The sequence below is a fragment of the Cygnus atratus genome, chromosome 19, assembly GCF_013377495.2.
Source record: "Cygnus atratus isolate AKBS03 ecotype Queensland, Australia chromosome 19, CAtr_DNAZoo_HiC_assembly, whole genome shotgun sequence".
Lineage (NCBI taxonomy): Eukaryota > Metazoa > Chordata > Aves > Anseriformes > Anatidae > Cygnus > Cygnus atratus.
In genome coordinates, this window is record NC_066380.1 from 10,118,016 (window position 1) to 10,140,830 (window position 22,815).

A 22,815-nucleotide genomic window follows, 5' to 3' on the forward strand; every position below is an offset into this window, starting at 1 on the left:
CAGGTGTTCTGGCCTGCTCAGTCATTATGCTCGTTCTTGATTTTGAATGCTAGATGACAGGTTCCAAGAGAAAGAACTCTGCAGGGAACTTCCCCAAGCTCTTGTTCAGACGCTTTGGGACTTCCATGCAGATAACAAGGGAGTAATTAGGCAAGAAGCTCAGCGTGTCCTCCTGACATTTCGCTCTTGCCTCACAGATGCCATGGACCTGCACTGAGTGAGGGCCCACACAGAGGACCTAACTTTCCACATTAAATCCATGACACCTCAGCCACCAGCTGACATCGAACTACGACTTTGCAATATGAAGACAACCACAACTGCTTGATTTAGAGCAGATTCTGAAACGCTTGAGCTAAAAGCTGCTGTTCTTAACAAAGGCACAACAAGAATATTTTGATGGCTCAAGTTCTTTCCCTCAGTGGTCCCCACGCCACATGTGGCAGCTCCGCTCCCTCCTTTGCCACCACTCCTCTTCCAAACACAGCCACTGCTGTGTCCTGCTGCAGGCCTACTGCCTGCCCGTTGTGGTACCAGTCGTGGGCAGGCAAATTTGTTTTCCTGTAATGATTATGCCCATTCCAACAGGCAGCCCCCAGCAGCCAGGGTTACCAGGTGAACTGGGCTTCAGATGGGCAGTATTGCAAGTGCATAACATTCTCTTTCTACCCAGCAATAAAAAAAAAAGAAACAAAAAAAAAAAAAACATTTACAGATGCATTCGTTAGACACTGAGCTAGACTGGTATTTTAAAAGCCCTAATGTGGGGGTTTAGTCATAAAAAGAACAATTTTTTTAAAAAAAAGCAAAATTGGGAACCTACAGGGACAATGGAAACTAATAAAAGTAACCTACTCCTTTCTCCCAGCTTCCTACAGAAGCAGCTCCACCATCTCAGCACTACATAAATTTGCAGAACTAATCCCCAGATTACCTAGACAGCAGAAATCTACTTAAAAGGAGATTCCAGATCAACTCACTTACTTTGAAACAAAGACATTTGCAGCCTTTAGTTACAGTGTGATATTTAACTGCGGAAATGATTAATAATGAGGATTTTCTAACTGTTCATAAATTCTGTATGTTTATGCGTAGCTCCCTCCCTTCTCACTCTGGGCTGAGTGATGGGAGAGCTCTTCTGGCAGGTGATGTCTGCTCACATGCAATTGCAGTTCTGCTGCTGTCAGCAAGTATCAATAAGAAAGAAATCAAATGTATTAGACACTAGGACGAGGTTTGTCTACTTTAGCTCCAGAAATACAGTAACTTAGCTGACCTCCTGATGACTATTAGTGTAAATTTCACTTCAGCATGCTCGTAGGAGTATATTAGTTCCTTGTCTTTCTTCCAGTTTGAATCATTTCCAAAGTATCGTGGATTCCCAGCCAGCAGATTCCATCCACTTGGTACCAATGAATTACCCCACAGATTGAGATGAATAATGGTTTATTGCCTGCAGTGCAGTTGTGCAGTAGCAAGTCCACCACCACAGGACCAGAGTTGCTCTCTTCTTCCTGTTTTGACGCACCCACGTTCCCTGGGGTTGTAGGAGAGAAACCTAAACAGAGTCCTAACCTCTCTCTCGGTACCTGACTGTACCAAGGCTGTAGCCAAGTTCTGCTTTTTGAGATACAAAACATGTATTTTGTATGGTGCCTGTGGATGAACCAACGCATCAGGATTTCACAGAGATGGACTCCCTACCCATAGGTGATCTTGGCAAGTCATGAGAAGGTCAGGGAGAACGGCATGCTGCATGAGCTTTGCAAAACTTGTCCTACTGGCTGAGCTCCAGCTTCCCATTATTAAAGCAGCGATTGTAACTCTTCCTCTCTTCCAGATACTGTCCTGCCTGTGAAGATTTCCAGATCAGTAGTTAGGGGAAGGTCTAGAAACAATGTACAGCACCAAGTACTGCAGTGCTTGCACTCATTTCAGTTGTTTGGGGGTTTTTTAACAGCCAGTAGTGAAATCACTTGAAAACCGAGACCACTGGTGGAGTGAATCCAGCAGAACAATGACTTTCATGATGGCTGAATTTGGAGACGGGTCAGTACTTTGTACATTTTTTTCTTATGCCATGCCTATGATCATGTATCTGACTATCTTCCAGAGAAGTAGAAAGCCATATGATGTTTATATCCTACCTCATGGACTATCACTCCTACTTCAAGAGCTAATTCAGAACACACTGAAGTAGATGAAAATGCTATTAGTAGAACAAGCCCAAATTAAGATTGGGATAAGCAAAACACCAATTTTTGCCACAGCTATCTTAAAATAAAAGTCCTTTTACAATGCTATCAAACCCAGGCTAGTGGATGCTTGAATTCAAGTGCTCTGAGGTTTTTAAAGTGTAGCATAGCCAATTTCTCCAGTGTGTACCAGTACGCAGTGGAGACTAGGAGTCTTTGACTTGGCTTCCACTATGCCCTCTATATGAGATATTAAAGAGTCTTCTTGCAATAGGATGATCTTAGAAAGATAAACTGATAGCGTAAGCTCTTGTTCCCCTCAGTTGTAATGACGGGGATCAGTCACAAGAGGGAGGCTGGCAGGACAGCGCCTTAAGCCTCAGGAAACCTCCAATGCAGCCAGTCGCTGGTCCCACCACAAATCAAATAAATTAGCAAGCAGGCTTGTCTGGAAACATGACGAGGAGACTGCTGATGTGGACACAGATGAAAGGCTCGTTGCAGTATGGAGGTTCTCTATATGTGGGAGGCGAAAGCAGTCCTAATCAGTGAATTAAGAAACTGCGGCATCAGTGGGAGAAGGTTTCTGTGCAGGGAGATGGGCACTAGCATGGAGTATGCATGAAGGGTCTTTTGGAAATGAGAAGGAGAATGAATAAGCCCTAATAGGAAGAGGACTGCACTGGGAATGAAGTAGAGGAGATGGGAGAGAGAAAGAGGAATGATAAAATCAACTTTTGTGTGAAGGAAAGTTTATTTTTGTTCACAGCAGGGGGTGTTACCATATGCCTACCTCATGATCAAATTAGTCACCACTTCTCAGTGGAAATTCTCTGGAGGAACAGATCTCCTGAGTGAAAGAAGGTGATACTTACAGTGCTTATCTCTGGACAACGTACAGAGTGAAACTGTGTAACTGAATGAGGAAAACACGGGAGCAATGTTCAAAGTTCACTGGCTTTAAACATGCGGGAGATATAAACTGCCAGTTAATACTGACATTTATGTCAAGTAAAAGATGCTTTAGCATTACATTTGATTTTATGGTAATCACTGACAATGTTTAAGACTCTCAAGTGCAAGCTTTGAAGTAATAAGCCCACAGGATTATTCTGAACTGAGGAGCTCCGTAGAAATCACGAAGCCAAATGGAAGGAGCTCTTCTTCCACACAGCTTGTGGTTAAACCATAGGGCTCATCATGACGGGAGGTTGCTTATGCCAAAGGTTTATTTGGCTCCAAAAGGTGATTAGATAAATTCATAAGAAAACAATCCACTGGGGCTATAAAACAAAAAGATGCTTGCTTATGGGTAAAGAATTGCTGGAACCACCCCGACATCCGAATATGTCTGCCCTGTTCTTCTTTGGCTGCTGATCACTAGAGACAAGATACTGGCCTGAACGGACTTGTAGCTTGATCCCAGCCAACTGTTCCCAGCCAGGAATCCTGCAGCTGCACCTCTCACTCACCAGTCTCTGGAAGCAGACCCTCACCTTTAATAGCTGCTTCCTTGGAAGATCCATCTGAGGTAGAATCTCTCGAGAGCAATAATTTCTAGAAAATAAAGTATTGTTTATCTTTAGAAATAACAATCAGAAGGACCAGAACGACAAACGTGCGCCCATACCCATGCCATACGTCAGTTTTACTATAAACCTGGAACACCACCACTGAAAACTTTTCAGTTCGGGAAGAGGGCTTCCACTCACATTTATTCTGCAGTGCCCCTCTCTTGAACTCTGAGCTTCAGATTTTTACCTACATGGACAGAATTAGTTCTGTGATTTCTGTTTGGGCTCCTGCCAGCCCCATCCCCAACCCTACCCCAGATACTAGGCTCAGTTTAGACAAGAACACTATTTCAGAGACACAGACTGCTGCCCCGCTGGTTAAGTGTAAAAACAAGAATTACAGCCATTGCCTGCTGGTTGGCTGAGCGGTGGGATCATCTCTAAGTACCCCATAACACACAAACAACAGTGGTTCAGTAAAAGAGGGAGGCAATACTCAAGGGTTAACAAAGGTATCTCTCCACTCTACTCAAACCAACTGTATTCACAGCAAAATATGTTTCCATGCTGAAAGCAGCACAAAAAGTTCATAAGAACAATTAAAAGTTAGAAAATAACTAATATATAATTAAATAGAAACACAAATTCCAGCTTACTTTTAACTTCACTAACACTTCTTCTTCTGGATTAAACCCAGGGACGCTGGCCTGGTAATAGCAGCCCCTAATGTTTTCTAGTGTCCCTGTTACAGCCATTAATTCATACAGCAAACTTACAGATGGGAAATTCAGAAGCATCTAAATGAGGTAAGGCCTCCTTTCTTGTCACTTGCAGCAACGTTTGAGAAGAGCTTCCAAAGAAATCAAATACCATTTAAAGCAGATGTTTTCAATGGAAGAAACGATGTAGGAGACATGTTTCTCCCCAACTTGCTCTAGCTGTTCCCTTCTGTGCTATCCAATTGCTTTCCAACTGCCCCTGCTTCCCTGCCCTGGGAATCCACAGCAGCTCCTCTCTGCAGACTGTCCACTAAACGGACGACATTTAGAAACATGCTCTATCATTTTGTTCATGCAGGGCCATAGAATTTGCAATTTTTTTTTCTCCCAGACCTTGCTGAATTGTCAGTTTTGTGCAGATGGTTTGCCTTTGAAGGAATGCTTTATGTGAGACAAGGTTCTGGCAGAAATGTGCCTCGCTACTTGCCAGCTCACCTTCTGGTAACACAAATTAGGCTGCTGGGCTGCCACAGCACTCGAAGTCACAGGGCTAAGATGGTCTGCAGCTCCAGCAGCTCTCCATAGAGACTCCTGGCAGCTTGGCTGTGTTCCTCCTCACAGAGAGCTTAGAAGTAAGGGCATTTTACTTTAATTTAAAAAATGCAAAAGTATTTAAAATGGCATTGTCATTTCCTGTGGATCTGCATGTAGCTAGGAACAGAAGTACTGACTGACTGGAATAGAAATAGCAAAAATAAATTTTGCATGTATAATTTGAAATGCCTCCCGATCCATAGATCTTTAGGTAGCTGAATCTCCCAGGGAAACCTCTGAAGTCTCAATCACAGGAGCAAAGTTTTAGCTACCCCACGGGCTATTATCACTACTCTGCTGGGTATGATCCTGCTACCATTTAGGAGCCAGATATCGGACATCATAATTGAGCAGAGTATTTCCATTTTTTGCTACCACTTGGGATGTTGGGGGTGGCAACCATTTCTCACTCTACACATTACAGAACAGCTTCCCCAACACTAAAGGCAGCAAGGGCTGAACCACAAGCACAAGCTGGCAGAAGCATAGGCTACAAAGTCTCATAATTTCAAATGAAGTGAGGAAACACATCTTTGTCACTGATATGCAGTCCTCTGCTTTCTGGCTGGAATTAAAAAAAAAAAAAAAAAAAAAAAAAGCCCTGTATCTGCATGAAATACAGCAGCACTTGTACCAGCAAACCTCCGGCTGGCCCTGCAGTGTCTCCCCCTGCTCTGCTTTTAGGGAGAGTTTTCTAGGGCTTCATGAGCACAGATGCTTGCTAACGCTGCTCTGAGCAGGCCTTGATAATAATTTAATTTGTGCTGAATGTACTTTCCTAGACAGCAGAACACTGCAAGCAGCAAAACACAGGCAAGATAAAACTCCCTTCCATCTTTTTTAATCAGAAAGAAGGTGGCATTTGTTCTTTGTTATTCTGAAGATATGGCATGACATCCTGGATGAAAAGCAGTCTTTACTGATTATTGCACACGCGCATGAAATCTTGAGCAAATCTGGTCCAGACTGATCCTTGCTGCCTTTGGTACTTAAATAAGATACAGACATTTTGGATTTGGCTACTACAAACACCCCTACGGACCACAGAGAGGTGTTGTCAGAGGACTTTTCAGAGATGGAGCGGGCTGAGCCATCCCCTTCCACCGGCTCTGGTGTGAACGCAGCCCAGAGAGAGCAATTCAATTCAATGTCTGTAATTATGTGGGATGGATCTGGGCCCTAATACCTTTGCATTACTCAGCTATCTTTAAGTAAACTACATAAACCTCCTACCTTCTGGCTTTGAATGTGGAGGATGAGCAGTATCTGTGTCTTCCTAGTCCTGCCTGGGCACCTCTGGGGCTATCTAGAGGGCTCTCACAGGGCTTCTCGGGGCTGCGGGAGCTGCTCTCAGCTTACCCCAGATGCTCCAGGGTCTCCGGGGGCTGTCCAGGTGCTTCTGGGGCTGCTCCGAGTGCTCCTGGGCTCCTTCCAGCATCTCTGCAGGTGTATGTTGTTTACATGTCAGAAATATCATTCACACATACCCTTGCATCAAGCCAACTACCAGAGGCTATTTTATCTCCTGCAAAAGTCTTCATGATACTCTTCTTCTCCTGCTCACCTCCTCACCTGACCCGTCACAGAAACAGTTGGGTTATTGTTATCCAAGTGTAGATCGTGATATGTATACAAGTCATAATGTAGCTCTGTCTTACATGAACACCTGAACCACACGCAGAGTGCTGTTTGTGTAGAAAGAATCGAGGTCAACTGCTACTTTTGCCTCAATCCACCCCCACATCAAGGCACCAGTTTGCGACTAGCTAGGTTTGGAGCACCCAATTAGGAGCCTCTTTCAAGTTCCAGCTCCATTATGAAACAAGAAGAGATGCTAGGACTTGTAGACCTCGCTGGCACCCTTAATGAATGTGTATAATCATAAAAAGGCTCTGCTAAAACAACAGTCAAAGTATGCTCTGTAGAAGCCCTGACCAACAGATGAACCGCCTATGCAAGAATGTGCTAACTAAGTTGGGCGGTGGAAGGCGACAGCACCGCAGAATGAGACAGAGAAAGGGTAAGTGAGGGAGACATTTATTCGGCTTGGGATGTTTGGCTGCCTAATGACAGGGCTGGGCCGCAAATAGCCAGCTCAGGATAAAGGTGTCGCCTAACGCAGCTCTCCTCAGACGCCATTTCAGCTGTGCCGTGGGGAAACCCCCACGGTTCTGCATCGATTTATTTATCACGTCCACCGGTGCGCCAGCACCCTGCGCACCGAACGAGAAACGCGCGGCCCGGCCCTTCCTGCGCCTGCTCGCGGGGCTCAGAACGGGGCCGCGGCCACGGCGCCCCCTCACGGAGCGAGCCCCCCCCCGGCTCCTTCCCGCCGCCGGGCGTGAGGCGCCGTTGCCATGACAACGCCCGCCCGGCCCCCGCCGCCTCAGGCGGCTGCGCGCCAGAAAGTGCTAGAAAGGCGCCGCAGCCCGCGCCTGCGCACTCCGCCTCCCTGCCCCCACAGCGCCGCTGCGGCGCCCCGGGGCCTGAGGAGGGCGGGGGGCGAGGAAGGCCCGGCCGTGAGGGGGGGGGGGGGGGTGCGCGGGGCCCGCGGCGGGAACGGCCCGCGGAGGTTGCCGCGGCAACCGCCCCCCTCCCCGGTGGCGAGGGGGAGCGGCCGCCCACGCTGCGCAAAGTGCGCAGGGGGCTTCGGGAATAGGCGGCTGCGCCAGCCACCGCCCAGGGCCCGCTGCGGAGTCATTGCGACGGTTACTAGGGCACTTGGTCGTCGTCCAATCAGATGGCGTGAGCTCATCGCTGAGGCCGGCGGCCAATCACGCCCGACATCAATCATTCAATTCAGCCAATCGGGGCGTGCGCTGAGCGAGCAGGGCGGGCGCTCGTGGCGGCCCGTTGCCTAACAGTAAAATCAACAGACAAACGGGCGGAACGAAGAAGGACGTGGATTTGAGTGACAGCGCCCCGACCAATCAGAGCTCCCTATTTGCAGAGCCTCGCTATCATCAGCCAATGGCCGCCGCGGACGGCCGCTCGGGCGGGGAATAGAATGCTGCGCGCGCACTCCGCTGCTATATAAGGGTTGGCGGTCGCCTCGCGCAGCCAGTCAGTTGGGGGACGAGTGGCGTTGGTCGTGGGTGCGCTGTGCCGCCGCCATCATGAGGGAGATCGTGCACCTGCAGGCCGGGCAGTGCGGCAACCAGATCGGGGCCAAGGTGCGGGCAGGGGCCGGGACCGCGGCCGGGGCCGGGGGGGAGGCGGCGGCGGGCGGCAGGGCTGCGGCGGGCGGGCGGGGCCGACCCTGACGCGATTCTCCCCGGCAGTTCTGGGAGGTGATCAGCGACGAGCATGGCATCGACCCCACCGGCACCTACCACGGCGACAGCGACCTGCAGCTGGAGCGCATCAACGTGTACTACAACGAGGCCACAGGTAGGGCCCGGCCGCCGCCCCCCACCCCCACGGCCGCCCCCCGGCGTCGCAGTCACGGCTCGTCCCTGTCTTGCAGGTGGCAAGTACGTGCCCCGCGCCGTCCTGGTGGACCTGGAGCCCGGCACCATGGACTCGGTGCGCTCCGGGCCCTTCGGGCAGATCTTCAGGCCGGACAACTTCGTGTTCGGTGAGTGCGCCGGGAGCGGGGGAGGGCCCTGCCGTGTAACCGGCTCGGGGTGGGGTGGGGCGGGCAGGGACGCTGCACTGCGGGCTTCCCCGCTGCACATGCTCCCAAGGCGAGCGCGGCCCCGGGAGGGGGGTTAATCCTGGTGCTTGGTGACGGGTGTGGAGTCACCGGAGCGCTGCGGATGGTGCACGGTGGCAGCTGCCAGGAGGGCAGGTCCGAGAAGGCGCAAGAGGTCGTTGGTCTTCTGAGTCCCATTATTCCTCGGGAATACAGGGAGAAATGAAAGGGCTGACGCATCGCCGGGCACTGAATGCTTTCTGTGTAGGTATACAGAGTCATTTTAGAGGTGCTTCTGTGAAACCGCAGCTCAAGGCATGATAAAATGAAAGCTTTTGTGGGAGGTTGCCGTAGCCTGATGCTCTTAAGCTTTGCTTGCAAGCAGGAAGCAGTGACCGTAATCTAATATGAAAATGGCTCTCTTCCAGGTCAGAGCGGAGCAGGAAACAACTGGGCAAAGGGCCATTATACGGAAGGTGCTGAATTAGTTGATTCCGTATTAGATGTTGTAAGAAAGGAGGCAGAAAGCTGTGATTGCCTCCAGGGCTTTCAGCTGACTCACTCTCTTGGTGGTGGTACTGGCTCTGGTATGGGTACCCTCCTAATCAGCAAAATTCGTGAAGAGTACCCAGACCGAATTATGAATACGTTCAGTGTTGTACCTTCCCCTAAAGTCTCAGATACTGTAGTAGAGCCCTACAATGCCACGCTGTCGGTGCACCAGCTTGTGGAGAACACAGATGAAACATACTGTATTGATAACGAAGCACTCTATGACATATGCTTCAGAACACTGAAGTTAACTACGCCAACATACGGTGATCTGAACCATTTAGTGTCAGCGACCATGAGCGGTGTTACCACCTGCCTGCGTTTCCCAGGCCAGCTTAATGCTGACCTGCGGAAGCTGGCAGTCAACATGGTTCCCTTCCCCCGTTTGCACTTTTTCATGCCTGGTTTTGCCCCACTCACAAGCCGTGGGAGCCAGCAATACCGTGCTCTGACCGTACCAGAGCTAACGCAGCAGATGTTTGATGCAAAGAACATGATGGCTGCGTGTGACCCACGTCACGGCCGCTATCTGACTGTAGCTGCTGTGTTTAGGGGCCGTATGTCAATGAAAGAGGTCGATGAGCAAATGCTGAACGTTCAGAACAAAAACAGCAGCTACTTTGTTGAATGGATTCCTAATAACGTTAAAACAGCGGTCTGTGACATTCCACCTCGTGGCCTGAAAATGTCTGCCACGTTCATTGGTAACAGCACAGCTATCCAGGAGCTGTTCAAACGCATCTCTGAACAGTTCACTGCTATGTTCCGCCGAAAGGCTTTCCTGCACTGGTACACAGGCGAGGGCATGGACGAGATGGAATTCACAGAGGCTGAGAGCAACATGAACGACCTGGTGTCTGAGTACCAGCAGTACCAGGACGCTACAGCTGAGGAGGAGGGGGAGTTTGAGGAGGAGGCTGAGGAAGAGGCAGAGTAAAAGCTATGCATATGAACACCTGTAAATTTTGTTTAAAGCTGTATGAACTCTTTCATTCAATACTTCCTGTCTGTGTTGTGTTCCTCTTCCTGTCTTAAAGTCACTTCAGATGCTGTACAGGCACCATTAAAGCATTTTTCACAGTGCACAGGCTTGTCTCCTTTGTTCCTTTTGGTAAGCTTTTCGGGTGCCGTTTCCAAAAGTAAGTGCATAGGTGTGACGGAGGTCTGGAAAAAAAAAAGTGGGATGGGGCATGAGCACCGGCCCTCTCGCTGATGGCAGCCACGCTTCTCCCTGCTGTCTGCTGGGCTGGACACCAGTTGCTTGTGTCACCGGATATGGTAACAGTCCTACTTGCTCCTCTATTGAAGAAATGCTCTGATGCTGCTCTGTAACCAAGTGTACTTGCAGAGGGGGTACCCTTAACATGGAGGCTGAAATCTGGCTCCAGCCTGCGTCTAAATTTAGGTACCTGCCCATGGATTCCTGTTACAGGTGCGGGGTCAGCTGGCTGGGCTGCAGTCTCAGCAGGAGCTGGGCAGCTCTTCTGGCCGGAAGGGAAGCGCAGGCTCGGACGGAGGTGGCTGGAAGCTACAGCTTGCTTGGGCTGCCTGGCTAATAAAATGGTGCCTGCAATTTGCCTTTCAGATGCAGGTGGGTGGTTCTGAGGGAAGGGAGCTGCCCTTGCCCAGGCTGCACCTAGGCACCAGCACCAACCGAGCAGGGAGCTGGAGCTCAGGGCGAGTCATGGCTTCAGACAGCTGCAGCAAGCTGTGCTGCCTCTACTGCTGCAGATAAATTATGCTGAAGAGCTCCAGTTTATGCAGCTAAAGAGCTTGATGGGCTTTTTTAAAATCAATAAGTTATAAAAATATTCAGAAGTTAGTATAAAAATGTTCAGAAGTTAGTATAGCCCATTTTCCCACTTCGGAGGTGACCATGAATACCTACCTGCTACTAAATAGCACTGCTGTCTGTCAAGAAAAATGCTATTAGCAAAGCAAATCTAAGGATTAAAAACTAAGTTTCTCCTTCTGGAGTAGTATTTGAAATGGCCCCGAGCAGGGGTGGAAATCAGCCTGTCGAGAACCAGGTGGCCAGCTTCAGACCTACGCAGGAGACTGCTGTTGTAGGTGAAAAGATGACAAAAGATTTTTAAAACATGAGGTAACGCTTACAGCAGTTGGTGCTTATGCATTCCCTGGCCCCAGGGTTTTCCCCCAAAGCCCTCCAGGCAGCGGTGGCCCTGCTCCAGCAGGGCTGTGGCTGTTGCCCTCGTTTCTGATGTTGGCAGAGGACAAACCGCCCGGGCAGTACTAACGCCGGAGTCTGGTTTGCTTGGGGGCTTGTAGAAGCCTTGCTCCGGGGGGCTCTAACCTGAGGGCCTCCAGAGTGAGCACAGCCCTACCCGCTAGCCCTGTGCAGAGGAAGAGATCATCTGGAAACACCAGCGCAGTGCCTCGAGAGCCCCGCGCTGGGACGGGGACAGGGACAGGGACAGGTAGGTGCCCTGCGCTGGGGACAGCGGCTGCTGTGCTCGACCTCCCCTTTCCCAGAGCAGGGCGTGGAGGCAGAAGCCAAGAGGAGCAGTAACTATTTTTTTCCTCTTTTCCTGCGTACAGCCTGTAACGCGAGGTGAGGGCGTGCGCACTGCCCTGCAGGCAGAATACGCTTGTCCCCAGGGCCCTGTTGGAGGGGCCAAGAGGCAGCTGTGGGATTCAGTTCCAGGCCATCGGACGCTTGGGAAGCCCTCACACTGATAACTGGATCAGCAGTGCTTAAGCATTTAGTCCCGCTGGAACCTCCTGTTAGAATACAGCTCCTCATATTTGTCCCTTTGGCGCTCTGGTTGCTAGCTGAGCAACTGAAACACCGCTCATCGTGGTTCAGGGGCAGACCCCAGACCCCACAACGACCTTCACACCTCTCCTTTTTGGTACCCCCAAAGCCTGGGCCACCACCACCTGCGATGGCTCATGCCAATTCACAGCTTCTTTTGGTGCAGTCTCCACCCCTTTGCATCATTTACCTTTTGCTTTTTTTTAATCACCCTTTAAGCTTTTTGGGAACAGAATCACTTCCTTGATGAAGAAGCTGCCACGCAGCCGTGAGAGCCCCCTGCGGTGCTGCTGCAGGGGGACAGGTGAGGGCACGGCTCCACCAGCCCGGCACGTTTACTTCCCCTGTGGAACATTCCAGGTCTCTGCTATGACACTGCAGCTATCAACAGCACTACTTAACGATGGTAATTAGTGACTTTCATTTTCATTCAGCTGATTAACTTACGTGGTACGAAGCCCGTGTAGGAAGGTATCAGTCCAGCACCGGTGTAAATTCTGTTGTTAGGCCAGTAAGTTTGGGGAAATCTCTTGCCAAAGCTGTGAATCGGGTATCTCTGCAGGAACTGGAAAACAAAACCCAGCACCATTAGTTGTAAACCACTGCTACCCAAGTCGTGTGCTTTGACTCCTTATTAAAGGAAATACTTGAGATAATGAGAAGCAATTCTCTTACCAGTTCCCTTTTCTTCTAATTTAAAGCTACATTGCAGCTTCCCTCTATCAAGTTCTCTCTCCACTGGTGCTGGCAGGAGCCCCTCTACTGCCCCAGTCCTGCCAGTACACCCCCACCACCCACCCAGAGCAGCTCCTGGTGCTGAGGATCGCTGCGGCCATCACATCTGGGCTTGGGCCACAAGTCCCGAATGCATTCTGCTCATAGAGCTGATGCACCGAGAGCCAGCGGTGCCTGCTGCAGTGGGATGTGCCTCGTCCGCTCCTCTGCTACCACTGCACATCGGTGTTTTGGTGTGACCCCCCCCGAACTGGTTTTGTTTTTCCGTGCGTCCCACTGACGGCGATTAGCCCGTAATTCCCAGCCTAGGAGGAAGAGGAAGGCTTAGGGCGCGTTAACTGAAGGGAGAGTGAAATCTTCCTCCGGCTCCATCACCTGCCCCAGAGGTCAGACCGCGCTAACGCTGCGCCGAAGGACAGCGCGGGTCTCACATCCCTGAGGTGGCAAAGCCCTAAAAGCTCTCACTAAAGCCCCGCTGCCCTCATTAGCGTGGACCCTGCTCGGTGGTAAAGGGAGGGTTCACGGAGCCATGCGAGCAACTGGGGCCATCGAACCCTTCTGTGACCGTACGGATTGCAGCGGTGCAATCCTCCTGCCTCCCCAGAGCAGCGCTGAAGCGAGAGGATTGCGTTATTTTGCCCGATGCAGCCAGTAAGAAACGATCCGTGGCGCATCCTAGCACGTAACCTAGGGCAACAGAGATTTAGGGCAGAAGATTAGTGGCTTGAAGGCAGAAGCCATCTTAGATAGAAATGTGGAGTGATTTTTTTTTTAGTGTGCTTACATTCATTCCATCAGTGCCTCCTGCACTGCAAAAAACCTCTGCAAGCCTGAATTTTTCTGACTCCTGCAATGGAGAAACACCTCCTTCACTGGCACATATTTCTTAAAAAAATCAGGGCAGAAGTGATTTGCAAGCAGCACTTTCGGTTTTGATAACGTCTGCTTTTTGTTCTCTTTGCTTTATTTCTGTTTCTATTAACTGCAGAAGGAAAGGATAAGGAAACACATTTCAGCCAAAGCATCAGGATGCTGCCGAGCATCCTGATCCTGACAGCCCCGCCGCTGTCCCCACGGAGCCATTTCTTCCCAGCCAGGGGGTCCTTCGGGCTTGGACTTTTTCCCACATCTGACCCCGACACTCTGGGACAAAGGCACCACAGTGAATCCTGGTCACCAGAAAGGGCGAAAAATTTTGCAGCCTGCTTTTAAAAGGAGCTGTCACCGAGCCCATCAGTGCTCACCGGCACTCGCCCATCGGTGCTGCAGCATCCCGGGGCTCTCACACCATTCTGGTAGCAGGAAGAAACGTGTGGCTTTGGATGCAATCTGCTAATTGGCGTGGGAGGGATCTCGTTTTCCCATGTAGGAGGGTCATATGGCTTTATGGGGGGGAATCTTACAGCAAGGGGGCAAAATAGGAGATTTTTTTCAATAGGGATATTTCTCCGCTTTTTGGGACAGACACAGAAAATGACAAGATCTAAATCCTTTTAAGACAAGTTACGTTAGTAAAGGAAAAATCTCTACAACACTTGAAAGGGAGGAATATCCATCCAAGAAGCCCAGGAAGCCGTCCAGCACTGCCATCCAGGTACCAGAGGATATATTGCATAAGGGGAGTGCAGATAGCTGGATCCTGCATTTGTGCACCCAGAGCAGCATTTTTAATAGCCACCCTTAAACCAACCCTCAATAGATTTGCTTAATCCTTTTATGAACTCATTTACCCTCCCTTGTTTCCTTGGGACATTAAGTTACAGAATTTAATTGCTCATGATTTTTTCAACGTGTTACCTAATAGCGTTTTATTTTGCTTGTACTTATAACCCCAGCTCCAATACTGCTACAGCAAATGCAACTGCTTGTGGTGCTGCAGATGACTCAAGACCAACATTATATCATTGAAATAAGATTTGTGCATGCAATCTACCTGATGCCTGTCAAATTCAGCCATAGCTTTCTTCACGCCCTGCAAGTAGCTAACACCAGTAATCCAGGTGAAGCGGGGTATGTATCCGGTGTACCCTTTGGATGAAGACACGAGAGAACATACATAATCGTGTAAGTATCCATCACGCTGGAAATGGAAGAAGCTAGGACGAATATAAAATCTTGGCAGAGTATAGGAAAGAAAAATTTCACTTAAATTCATCCATTTAAATTGGATGTAAGATTTATTCTGAGACAGTCATTGTTATGATCCCCTGGGAAAACTCAATGGGCTAAACCATTCAGGGATCTTCATGAGGTATGGCAGAAACATTTCATTTTCTTGCAGTCTTTTCTTTAAAACAACAGCTCTGCCATGTTCTCACCCAGTTTCATCCATATGCAAGGGCTAACAACCAGGTCTCCAACCTCTCTTCCTCATTTACCCTTCCTATCCAACAATTTTTCACCAGTTATAAAAGAGAAACTACATAAAATGTTAAAATGAGATGAAGTGGAGAGAGAAGTGCAACCTAAAAGAAGCCAGAATTCCCTCTCTTCAGGGGAATGCTTTGGAGAGAGGAATTTGCCTACTGCTTCCTAGACTAGCAGTGCCTGGCCTTCCCTCTTTCACCCCGTCTGAAATATTTCGCCATGCATTCATGGTAGTCGCTATGGTCCGTGAGAAGTTAGGGAGCACAACGCCTTGTCAGAAAGAGCTCTGTACCTTTGTGAGGTGCAGTGCAACACTATTTGTTGCTTTGGTTATTCAGGAAAGCCTCTTACGTTCCTAGGAGAGAAATCACTACCTCGGGGGTAGCAGACACCAGTCAGGCTGCTGCAGAGAGTGCAGAGCCCACGTCCTGCACGTCCCAAAGAAACGCCTTTGTGCTGAGAGGAGCAGGGGAGTGGGGGCATTTTCCACCCTGAAGTGTTCAGACACATGGGGACAAGTGGCCAATGCAGCTCCTGTTTCCCACAGGGGCTAAAGGCGATGCGATTCCTCCTACCGGGGACTCGTGCTGCACATGGCCACCCTCTCTTTTACCTGAAATGACTTTCTGCTGGATCACATTCGGTACATCCAGCTTTGGTAGCTGATCATTTCTCTCTACATCCGCAGCTTCAGTCACTCCTGGCAGAGTCACACCTTCGATTTTTACAGGCTCAAAATAAAAGCAGAAATAAAATAAACACCAGTAAAACCTGCTTCCTCCTTTGACTCCAGCACTTAAATCGCTGCCAGAACCCAGTAATCACAGCTGCCATTTCCATTTCTCCCTGGCTTTCCACTAAGAGCTACTGCAAGAATTTCTGCTGCTGCCAAATTACCAGGCGTGCTCTGCGTGCACAGGGTTTGCAAAATACCCACGGGAGACCAAGGGGGGCTTTCGGGGCTGAGCTCCTTTGGAAACCTGTTCCTTGGGCTGCCTCTCAGAGCAAGGCGCTGGGAGGAACCTTCTCGGGCTTTATATCCGAGGCAGCTTTTGACTTTGATACGGCAAATCTCTAATCTCTGCCCTCAGGGGATTTGCGCAGCCCTGGCTGACTGCCCCACAACAAATAGCATCTCCTGCTCCAGCAGCAGTAAGGGGAGCAAACCTGTTGTCCCAGAGTAATTGAGTCAAATCCTAATGCCTGTGTTTCAAAGAGAGGAATGAAGGTAGGAAATTTGGGTGAGCTGGGGAAGGCAGGGAATCAGGAAGATGGCACTGGCCAAAGGTGCCCTGCGCGCACACTGCTCTGTGGGAGGAGGTCCACGAGCCCAGCACAGGAGGGCTGGTTTGTGTGGCACAAGATCTGACAACTGGGATTTGAAGCTAAAATGCATGTGAGTGAGAAATTAAGCCTTTGTGATTAGGAGTAATTACCCATTACAACAATTTCATGATGATGTAGATTGGCTACTGCTAGAAATGCTCTTGCAAGTTTGATATTTCCCAACAATTTCAACGTTTGGTCCTCACCATCCCTGCTGTGTGTGCTCCCTGTCGGCCCCCTGTCCTCCTAGCACAGCAAGCCCAAGCCCCCCAGCCCTCCCCATGCCTCCCACCCCCCCCAGGGCCGCTCACCTGCCTGAGTCCTGCTGGCGTGCTGCCAAGCCCACGAGATGTGGTCAGCTCAGGTAATCGCCACTCCTGCCCCTCCGATGGCCTCCATGGCACGGCAGGACGGCATGCCACCCTCGGTGGGTACCCGTATTCCGGCTGCACACTTAGGGCACGCTCGCTGGGGTCGTGAGAGGGCATGGGATCCATGTGCGTCAGCAGCAGCTGCTCCTCTGCCGGCCCTGGCAGGGGAGGCTTTGGTCCAACCACCGGTTCAGGAAAGTTTGTCATGGCCCCAGCTCTCTCGTGGGGAAAGTACCCTGCGGGGCAGAGCCAGAGCATGAGGAAGGAGAGGCCAGAGCATCGCCATTGCACCTGCCCTTGGCCCCAACCAGCTCCTCTGGAGCAGGGGAGGGGAATGGGGACCCAAAGCATCTCAGGCTCCAATGCACAAACCCGTCAGCCCCAGCCGACAAACTGCTGTGCACAGACTACGCAAGGATCGGTTCAGTTGTTTAATGTTTGATCTAGACCATGCCCAAGCTGCAAAATATCACCAGCCAAGTTATAAATAGCAAGGAAAAAAGCCCACATCCTTCACTGTGCCCGTGCATCCTTAACAGCCCCCCTGCCCGACAAGAAATTCCTGCACCGGCATCGGGGCTGCTCGGCCAGGACGGGGCTGCTGACACCGGCTGGAAAAAATCCCACGGCCAGTGTGTGCTGAGCGTCTGCGCGATGAACCAGGGATGGCCGAGTTGGCAGCTTTTGTCTGGCTTTCCCTTAAAAATATCCCATGACATGGCTCCCCCGGCCTGTCAGACACCTCCAGCCCCAGCACTGCCTAACACGCTTTGCTCAGCGCCATGCCTCTTTCTCCCTCCTTCGTGATGATTGCTCTTACATCCCACAACAACCTCTTCGTAATTGGAAAACTGTTACTATGCGTGACTTTTGTTTGTTTGTTTGTTTTTAAACAAACCAAATTCTTTCCATTTTTGTTCCTATAGGTCATTCCTCTGAGCCCTCTGACCACCACTGCCCTGTTCTGGGGGACATCTGCAGAGACGCTCGGCCAGCGCTGGCTGCGGCTGCAGAGGCCCCCGTGGGAAGCCACTGGTCCCAGCTCTTAGCAAGGAGTAGATTTTTGCCCCTTTCTGTACAGGTGTAAGGCTTCTGACTGGTGCTTGGGTTTGAAATCTGCTTCTAATCTTGTTATAAAGCATATATATGGTATATAACTTCATAAAATTTTATATACATATGCGCACTCTCTATATAACAGTACTATCAAGTGCTGCCCAGGCTAGCAACAGACTAAAAATAAATCCTTGATGGAATTGATTTTTCAATCTATTGTGCAAATTTTAAAGCAGGTTTGTCTTTATATTTCTTACATTATTAATGAAAATATTGTACCTACACTTTGTTCATGCAACAAACCAGTTATTCCATAAAAGGAAAAAAATAAGTCATTTTGTACTTGAGAAATCCTTACTAGCTCTTTGTTTTCAGCCTGTGCCATAACCCCTCACCATGGCCACAGCCACCCTGCAGCTCCATGGTTCACATCCCCATCAGCCGAGTGCAGCCTCACTTCCAGGAACTATCCAACACAGGACTCAGCTGAGAGGAACCAGCAATGTACTTTGTGCCCATCAACAAGGTTTTATCGAAAACAGACCTTGAGAAACATCCTTCAGGCTCTCAGTTCACTAAGGGCAAACCCACAGATGCAGCACTGCTGGGAGCTCTTTGACCTCGGTTGGGTGAAATATTGTGCTTAAAGAACACCACATAGTACTCATGGAAGTATACAATGAAGGATTTGAGGATTGGACAGCCCTACAGCAGGAGGAAGAGTTATCAGCACAAGGCGCTTCTTGTGGCCAGGTTCTTCAGCATTTCACCAGCGAGCAGCAGAGGCAAGCTCCTGGCCGCAGACGTTTGAGGGTGACGTAAAGGCTGGCGAGGGGAGGACAATAACAAAGACAGGGTAATGATGGAGAGCAACCAGGCCAACTGGTTAGTTGGGTCCATTCAAACTACATTTTAGTCCAAGGAAATGCAAATGGAAACATCCAGGAACAAAGCCTGTGAGCGACACCTGCGTGGTGCAGACCTGGATCCTGCAAAACACAGCTGGGAAGAGCAGAAATGCCAAAAGCTTGCAAGAAGCTACGTGGCGCGATTCCCAGCGTGAAGCAGGAAACGTCGCTTCAGTGGGGCTGCCTCCAGGGAAGCAGGGCCCAGATCCTGCCCAGGCACACGTAGACCCTGCACGGAGCTGCTCTTGCTGAATAGGGCCCCACAACAGCTACGGCCGAGGCTCACAGCACGATACATGACAAACGGGCACGGCCCTGAGAGGGGCCGATATGGACCAGACCATGGCTGTCACTTGGGGCCTGTTCAGCTGACATCAGGCACCCTGCTCAGAGGGGCTGGGTAGGAGGGTCCTGCAAATTCCTGGTGTTGGGAATCTCTGTGAGCACATCTCAAAGCAGCTGATGGAAGAGATGGAGCTGGTTAACAGAAGGGGGCACGGAAAGGAGGGGGCAGACACGAGCCCTCTTGCAGAGTTGAGGCAGGAGTGCTACAAGCCAATCTTCCCTAAAGAGCCAGAAAGAGAGGGGACTACAGCCTTTGGAATAAGGAGTTGGGTGGCAAGTTCATAAATACCATAAAATCATTTCTCTTCATCTAACTGAAGATAATCAGGGGTCTACGATTCTCCCTGCTCCACCAGATGCCAACACCAGAAGCCCAGTGATGCCCCTCTGCTGAGGCCATGCTTCAGCTTCATGCTGGTGTTGCTCTCCAGCTGCCCCTACACCAGGACTATGGGGGCTCTGTGGAAAACTTCCCCTTCCCCCAGATCCCATGGTGGACAGGCACCAGCTTCACCGTGACCAAACCTGCGCTCATTCTGGTGCAGATGAGAGGCCACTCACCTGGGTGCCCGGGGAGGTAGGGCTGGAGGCTGCCCTGTGTCCCGCTGAAGTCCTCGATGAATCTTTGCTTGCACAGCGGCGCCAGCATGGAGCGAGGGCTCTTCCGGACGTGGGGGTCTGTCAGCAGACGGTAAGTGGTTTTGCCGTAGGTTTCTCCAAACTGATAGTTGTACTGAGGGACAAAGCCCTCATAGCTGGGGACGAAACCGAAACAGAGCAGTCGCTGCCGCGGCCTGTGCTGGAGGATTGGCGTGAGAGCCGCTGTGCACCGGGCAGAGCAGGGCCAGGCACGCAGCACCGCATCAGTGGGCACAGGGACACCTGAACCGCACGTTTGTGCCTGGACATTTCCCAGTGCCGCTTGTTCAGCACAAACTGCAGAACTGAGAATTGTGACTTGTAACCTCTGAGCCCTCATAGGGAGGAGCAGCATGGGCTCACGACCCAAAGCAACCTGCACTGCTCCTTCCCTTCCTTTCCCTTCCTTTCCTCAGGTGACTTTGCAGTGGTTCTGGGGACAAGGGGCCTGGCCCAGCTCTGGCTCCATCCCTGAGCCCACCACACAGGCCGCAAACTCCAGCTCTTCCCAGCACCAAGTTTCCCAACAGTGACATTATTCCATCAGCGCAGAAGGTAGAGCTGCCAGTCACAATGTATAGACAGAAATACTCGATCAATGATCCCGCTGTGTATTTGGGGATAAAGGCAGGTGATGCATGAGGATCATAAGATGATGAGTAAGTACTTTCCCTTCCAAATACTTTAAACAACAGACAGCAGAGCAATGCATTTGCACTTGGCAAGTTGTCCTATTTCGCATGCAGGATCTTTTACTGGCCGCTGCCGGAGGAGCTCGGTGGCCCCTTCCCATTGATTTTCAATGCGTCTTGCAACACAGAGAAACTACGCAGGGACGATAAAGCTGAGCGGGAGAAAAAATGACACAGCCTAAATAATTACAGGCCAGCTGAAGGGATTTTGATCATGAACAAAATAATGGTAGGGCTGAGAAAGGATTCAATTCATAAGCAATTAAAAGCGAGGTAATCTGAGGAGCTCAGGCAAGTCAGTCTGGGTTTACAGGGAATGGATCTGCCACGTAAGTGAATCACAAGAGCTGCTGATAGAAGCCGTGGTGCTTTGTGAAGAGATCAGGACTCCTGCAGGCTGTTTGACTTTCTCTTCGTGGTATTCTCATTAAGAAACCAGAGAAATCCCTCGTTTCTGTAGTTCACCGTTGCAGCCATTGATCTTAAAACCCCTTCGCAAGCAGCAAGTCAGTGGCTTTCTGGAGGCTGTGCCCAATTTCCCTTTCCCTTGCTCAATCCTACCTTCAGTGCCTGCTCCCAGGGCTGCGTCACAGAACAGGGAGCAGCCCTGGCCCTGTGCCCGGCCCTGCACCGCTCCGCACCGCTCCCAGCTCCGCCGGGACAGGCAGGGCCATTCCCAGGACAGGCCCACAACGTGGAGCTACACCTTCTCCCCATGCCAAGTCCTTGCCAAACCGCTCTAACATTGCGTTTCACTTCCCAACGCCTCCGAGCACTGCCTGGTGCTGGAGTGGTTTGGATGCCTGCATTGTGCTGGGGATTCACCAGCATGGGCAGGCCCCACACGTGGGACAGCTGGAGAGGTGCTGCAACGCGTCAGCTTCCTCCTCCTCCTCCTGCCGGCACCTCCCAACATCTGCAGGCTGCGATGTCTGCAGCAGCAGAGCCGGGCTGCAGCGATGCCCAGCAGGCAGCTCCTCCTTGCGTGCAGACACCCAGCCCAGCAGGACCCTGGGCACGGGAGGAAGGAAGCCTCAAGCAGCAGGAGCTGGTGCCTCCTCCCGCCTTCTGCAGCTGAAGCAGCAATCTGAGAGGAGCAGTGGAGCTGCAGTGTTGGTATTAGGGCTCAAATCTGCCACTTGCAATGGCTCTTCTTAGACAGGAGGGAGCTAGTGAGGATTTTGAGGCTTTTGGCTCCAAAAGGGAGGTGCAAGCGCAGCACAGCTCCCTCCTTGCTGCTGTCAGCACGCAGGGCGACAGCTCACAGCAGCACACACACTGTTTGGACAACTGCAGCAGTGCAAGAGTAAGGGAAAAACCCAACCCCAGCGCTTAGGTAAGCTCTGACGGCACAGAGGTCAGGAACGGGAAAATCCTGCACATTGCTGTAATGGGAAGGACCAATTTCATCTTCGCTACCAGACAATTGCTGAGGAAGGAAACATGCTCCAGCCTTCATCTGCAGCTCGGGCTCAGCCTCCCCTCTTGCCCATGGCCATGCGGGACGCGGGCTGGTTCCCTCTGTGCTGTTTCGCTGCCTCTTCTGCCACCAGCTCCTGCCCAGGGAGGGTTCCCAAGGTGCCCTCAGACTTCACTGACCCAAGTGACTTTGTACCAGCAGCCGCCTGCTCTCTCTCGGTGGCTGTCCAGCCCTTTCCAGGTCACCCGCGTGTGCGGGGGACCACACACAGCAGGGCAGATCACCAGGGGACCCCACGCACCACCTCTGCTTCACCACAAAGCTTGTCCTCATATTTCTGCCTTCAGTGTTTGTGTTTCAACCAATAGCTCGTTCATGGGGAACCCACCTCTCACCAACCACGGCTTTGTTCCTTTCAAAGGCCTTCAGAGGACTTTGCAGAAAGCTTTTTTTGAAGAAAAACTCAACTACGTATCAGCCAGATCACAATTACCCACAGTCACAGACTTCGGAGGACTGTGCTCTACCCAATTCATCGACGACGTAATCATGTTCATGCAAATATTTATTCAAAGGAGATCTTCAGACATCCTTGGTGCAAAAATTATTTCAGTTCAGAACCAAAACCCAGAAGCTCTGGAAACATTTGGCAGCTTAGAATAAATGGAAAAAAGGGAAAAAAAAAAGTTTTGAAGTTCCCCTCAATGCCCTGTGTCATGGTCTTTAATTATACCTGCCATAAGGTGCTGTTTTTCCCCTGGAGCCACGTCTCCTTCGCTGCACTGTTAGATGGCACTTTTATCAGTGTCTTTAAAAAAATCATGAACCACAAGTCGTATCCTATCCCAACCAGAGGTATTTGCGTTGGAAATGAGCAGACTTTTTGGATGAACTTCAGAACTTACCCGGGGATGTGGTGAGGATCGGGAGGGAAGAGGCTGCTCTCCCTGGAGGCCGTCATGGCACAGTGGC

The 22,815-nt window shown here is 50.6% G+C and overlaps 2 protein-coding genes across 2 annotated transcripts; one reads left to right on the plus strand and one right to left on the minus strand.

Moving 5' to 3' along the window:
* Positions 1-8,017: 8,017 nt before the first annotated feature.
* TUBB4B (tubulin beta 4B class IVb) lies at positions 8,018-10,293 on the plus strand. Its single transcript, XM_035564584.1, has 4 exons — positions 8,018-8,195; positions 8,304-8,412; positions 8,489-8,599; positions 9,085-10,293. The coding sequence occupies exons 1-4, from the start codon at positions 8,139-8,141 to the stop codon at positions 10,143-10,145; spliced, it is 1,338 nt and encodes a 445-aa protein (XP_035420477.1). The 5' UTR covers positions 8,018-8,138; the 3' UTR covers positions 10,146-10,293.
* Positions 10,284-22,804, minus strand: FAM166A (family with sequence similarity 166 member A). The gene is made up of 7 exons (XM_035564586.2): positions 22,749-22,804; positions 19,654-19,847; positions 16,724-17,019; positions 15,700-15,817; positions 14,653-14,747; positions 12,432-12,549; positions 10,284-10,372 (listed from the first exon to the last, which is right to left on the minus strand). The coding sequence occupies exons 1-7, from the start codon at positions 22,802-22,804 to the stop codon at positions 10,284-10,286; spliced, it is 966 nt and encodes a 321-aa protein (XP_035420479.1).
* Between the last annotated feature and the right edge of the window lie 11 nt (positions 22,805-22,815).

Bases quoted from the DNA above. Each gene is read 5' to 3' on its own strand.
- TUBB4B (XM_035564584.1), top strand. From the start codon at position 8,139: ATGAGGGAGATCGTGCACCTGCAGGCCGGGCAGTGCGGCAACCAGATC. The intron at 8,196-8,303 runs GTGCGGGCAGGG...TCTCCCCGGCAG, and splicing joins GCAACCAGATCGGGGCCAAG to TTCTGGGAGGTGATCAGCGA. The intron at 8,600-9,084 runs GTGAGTGCGCCG...GCTCTCTTCCAG, and splicing joins GCCGGACAACTTCGTGTTCG to GTCAGAGCGGAGCAGGAAAC.
- FAM166A (XM_035564586.2), bottom strand. From the start codon at position 22,804: ATGACGGCCTCCAGGGAGAGCAGCCTCTTCCCTCCCGATCCTCACCAC. The intron at 17,020-19,653 runs GTGAGTGGCCTC...TCTGCCCCGCAG, and splicing joins CTACCTCCCCGGGCACCCAG to GGTACTTTCCCCACGAGAGA. The intron at 15,818-16,723 runs GTGAGCGGCCCT...TTTTATTTTGAG, and splicing joins CGCCAGCAGGACTCAGGCAG to CCTGTAAAAATCGAAGGTGT.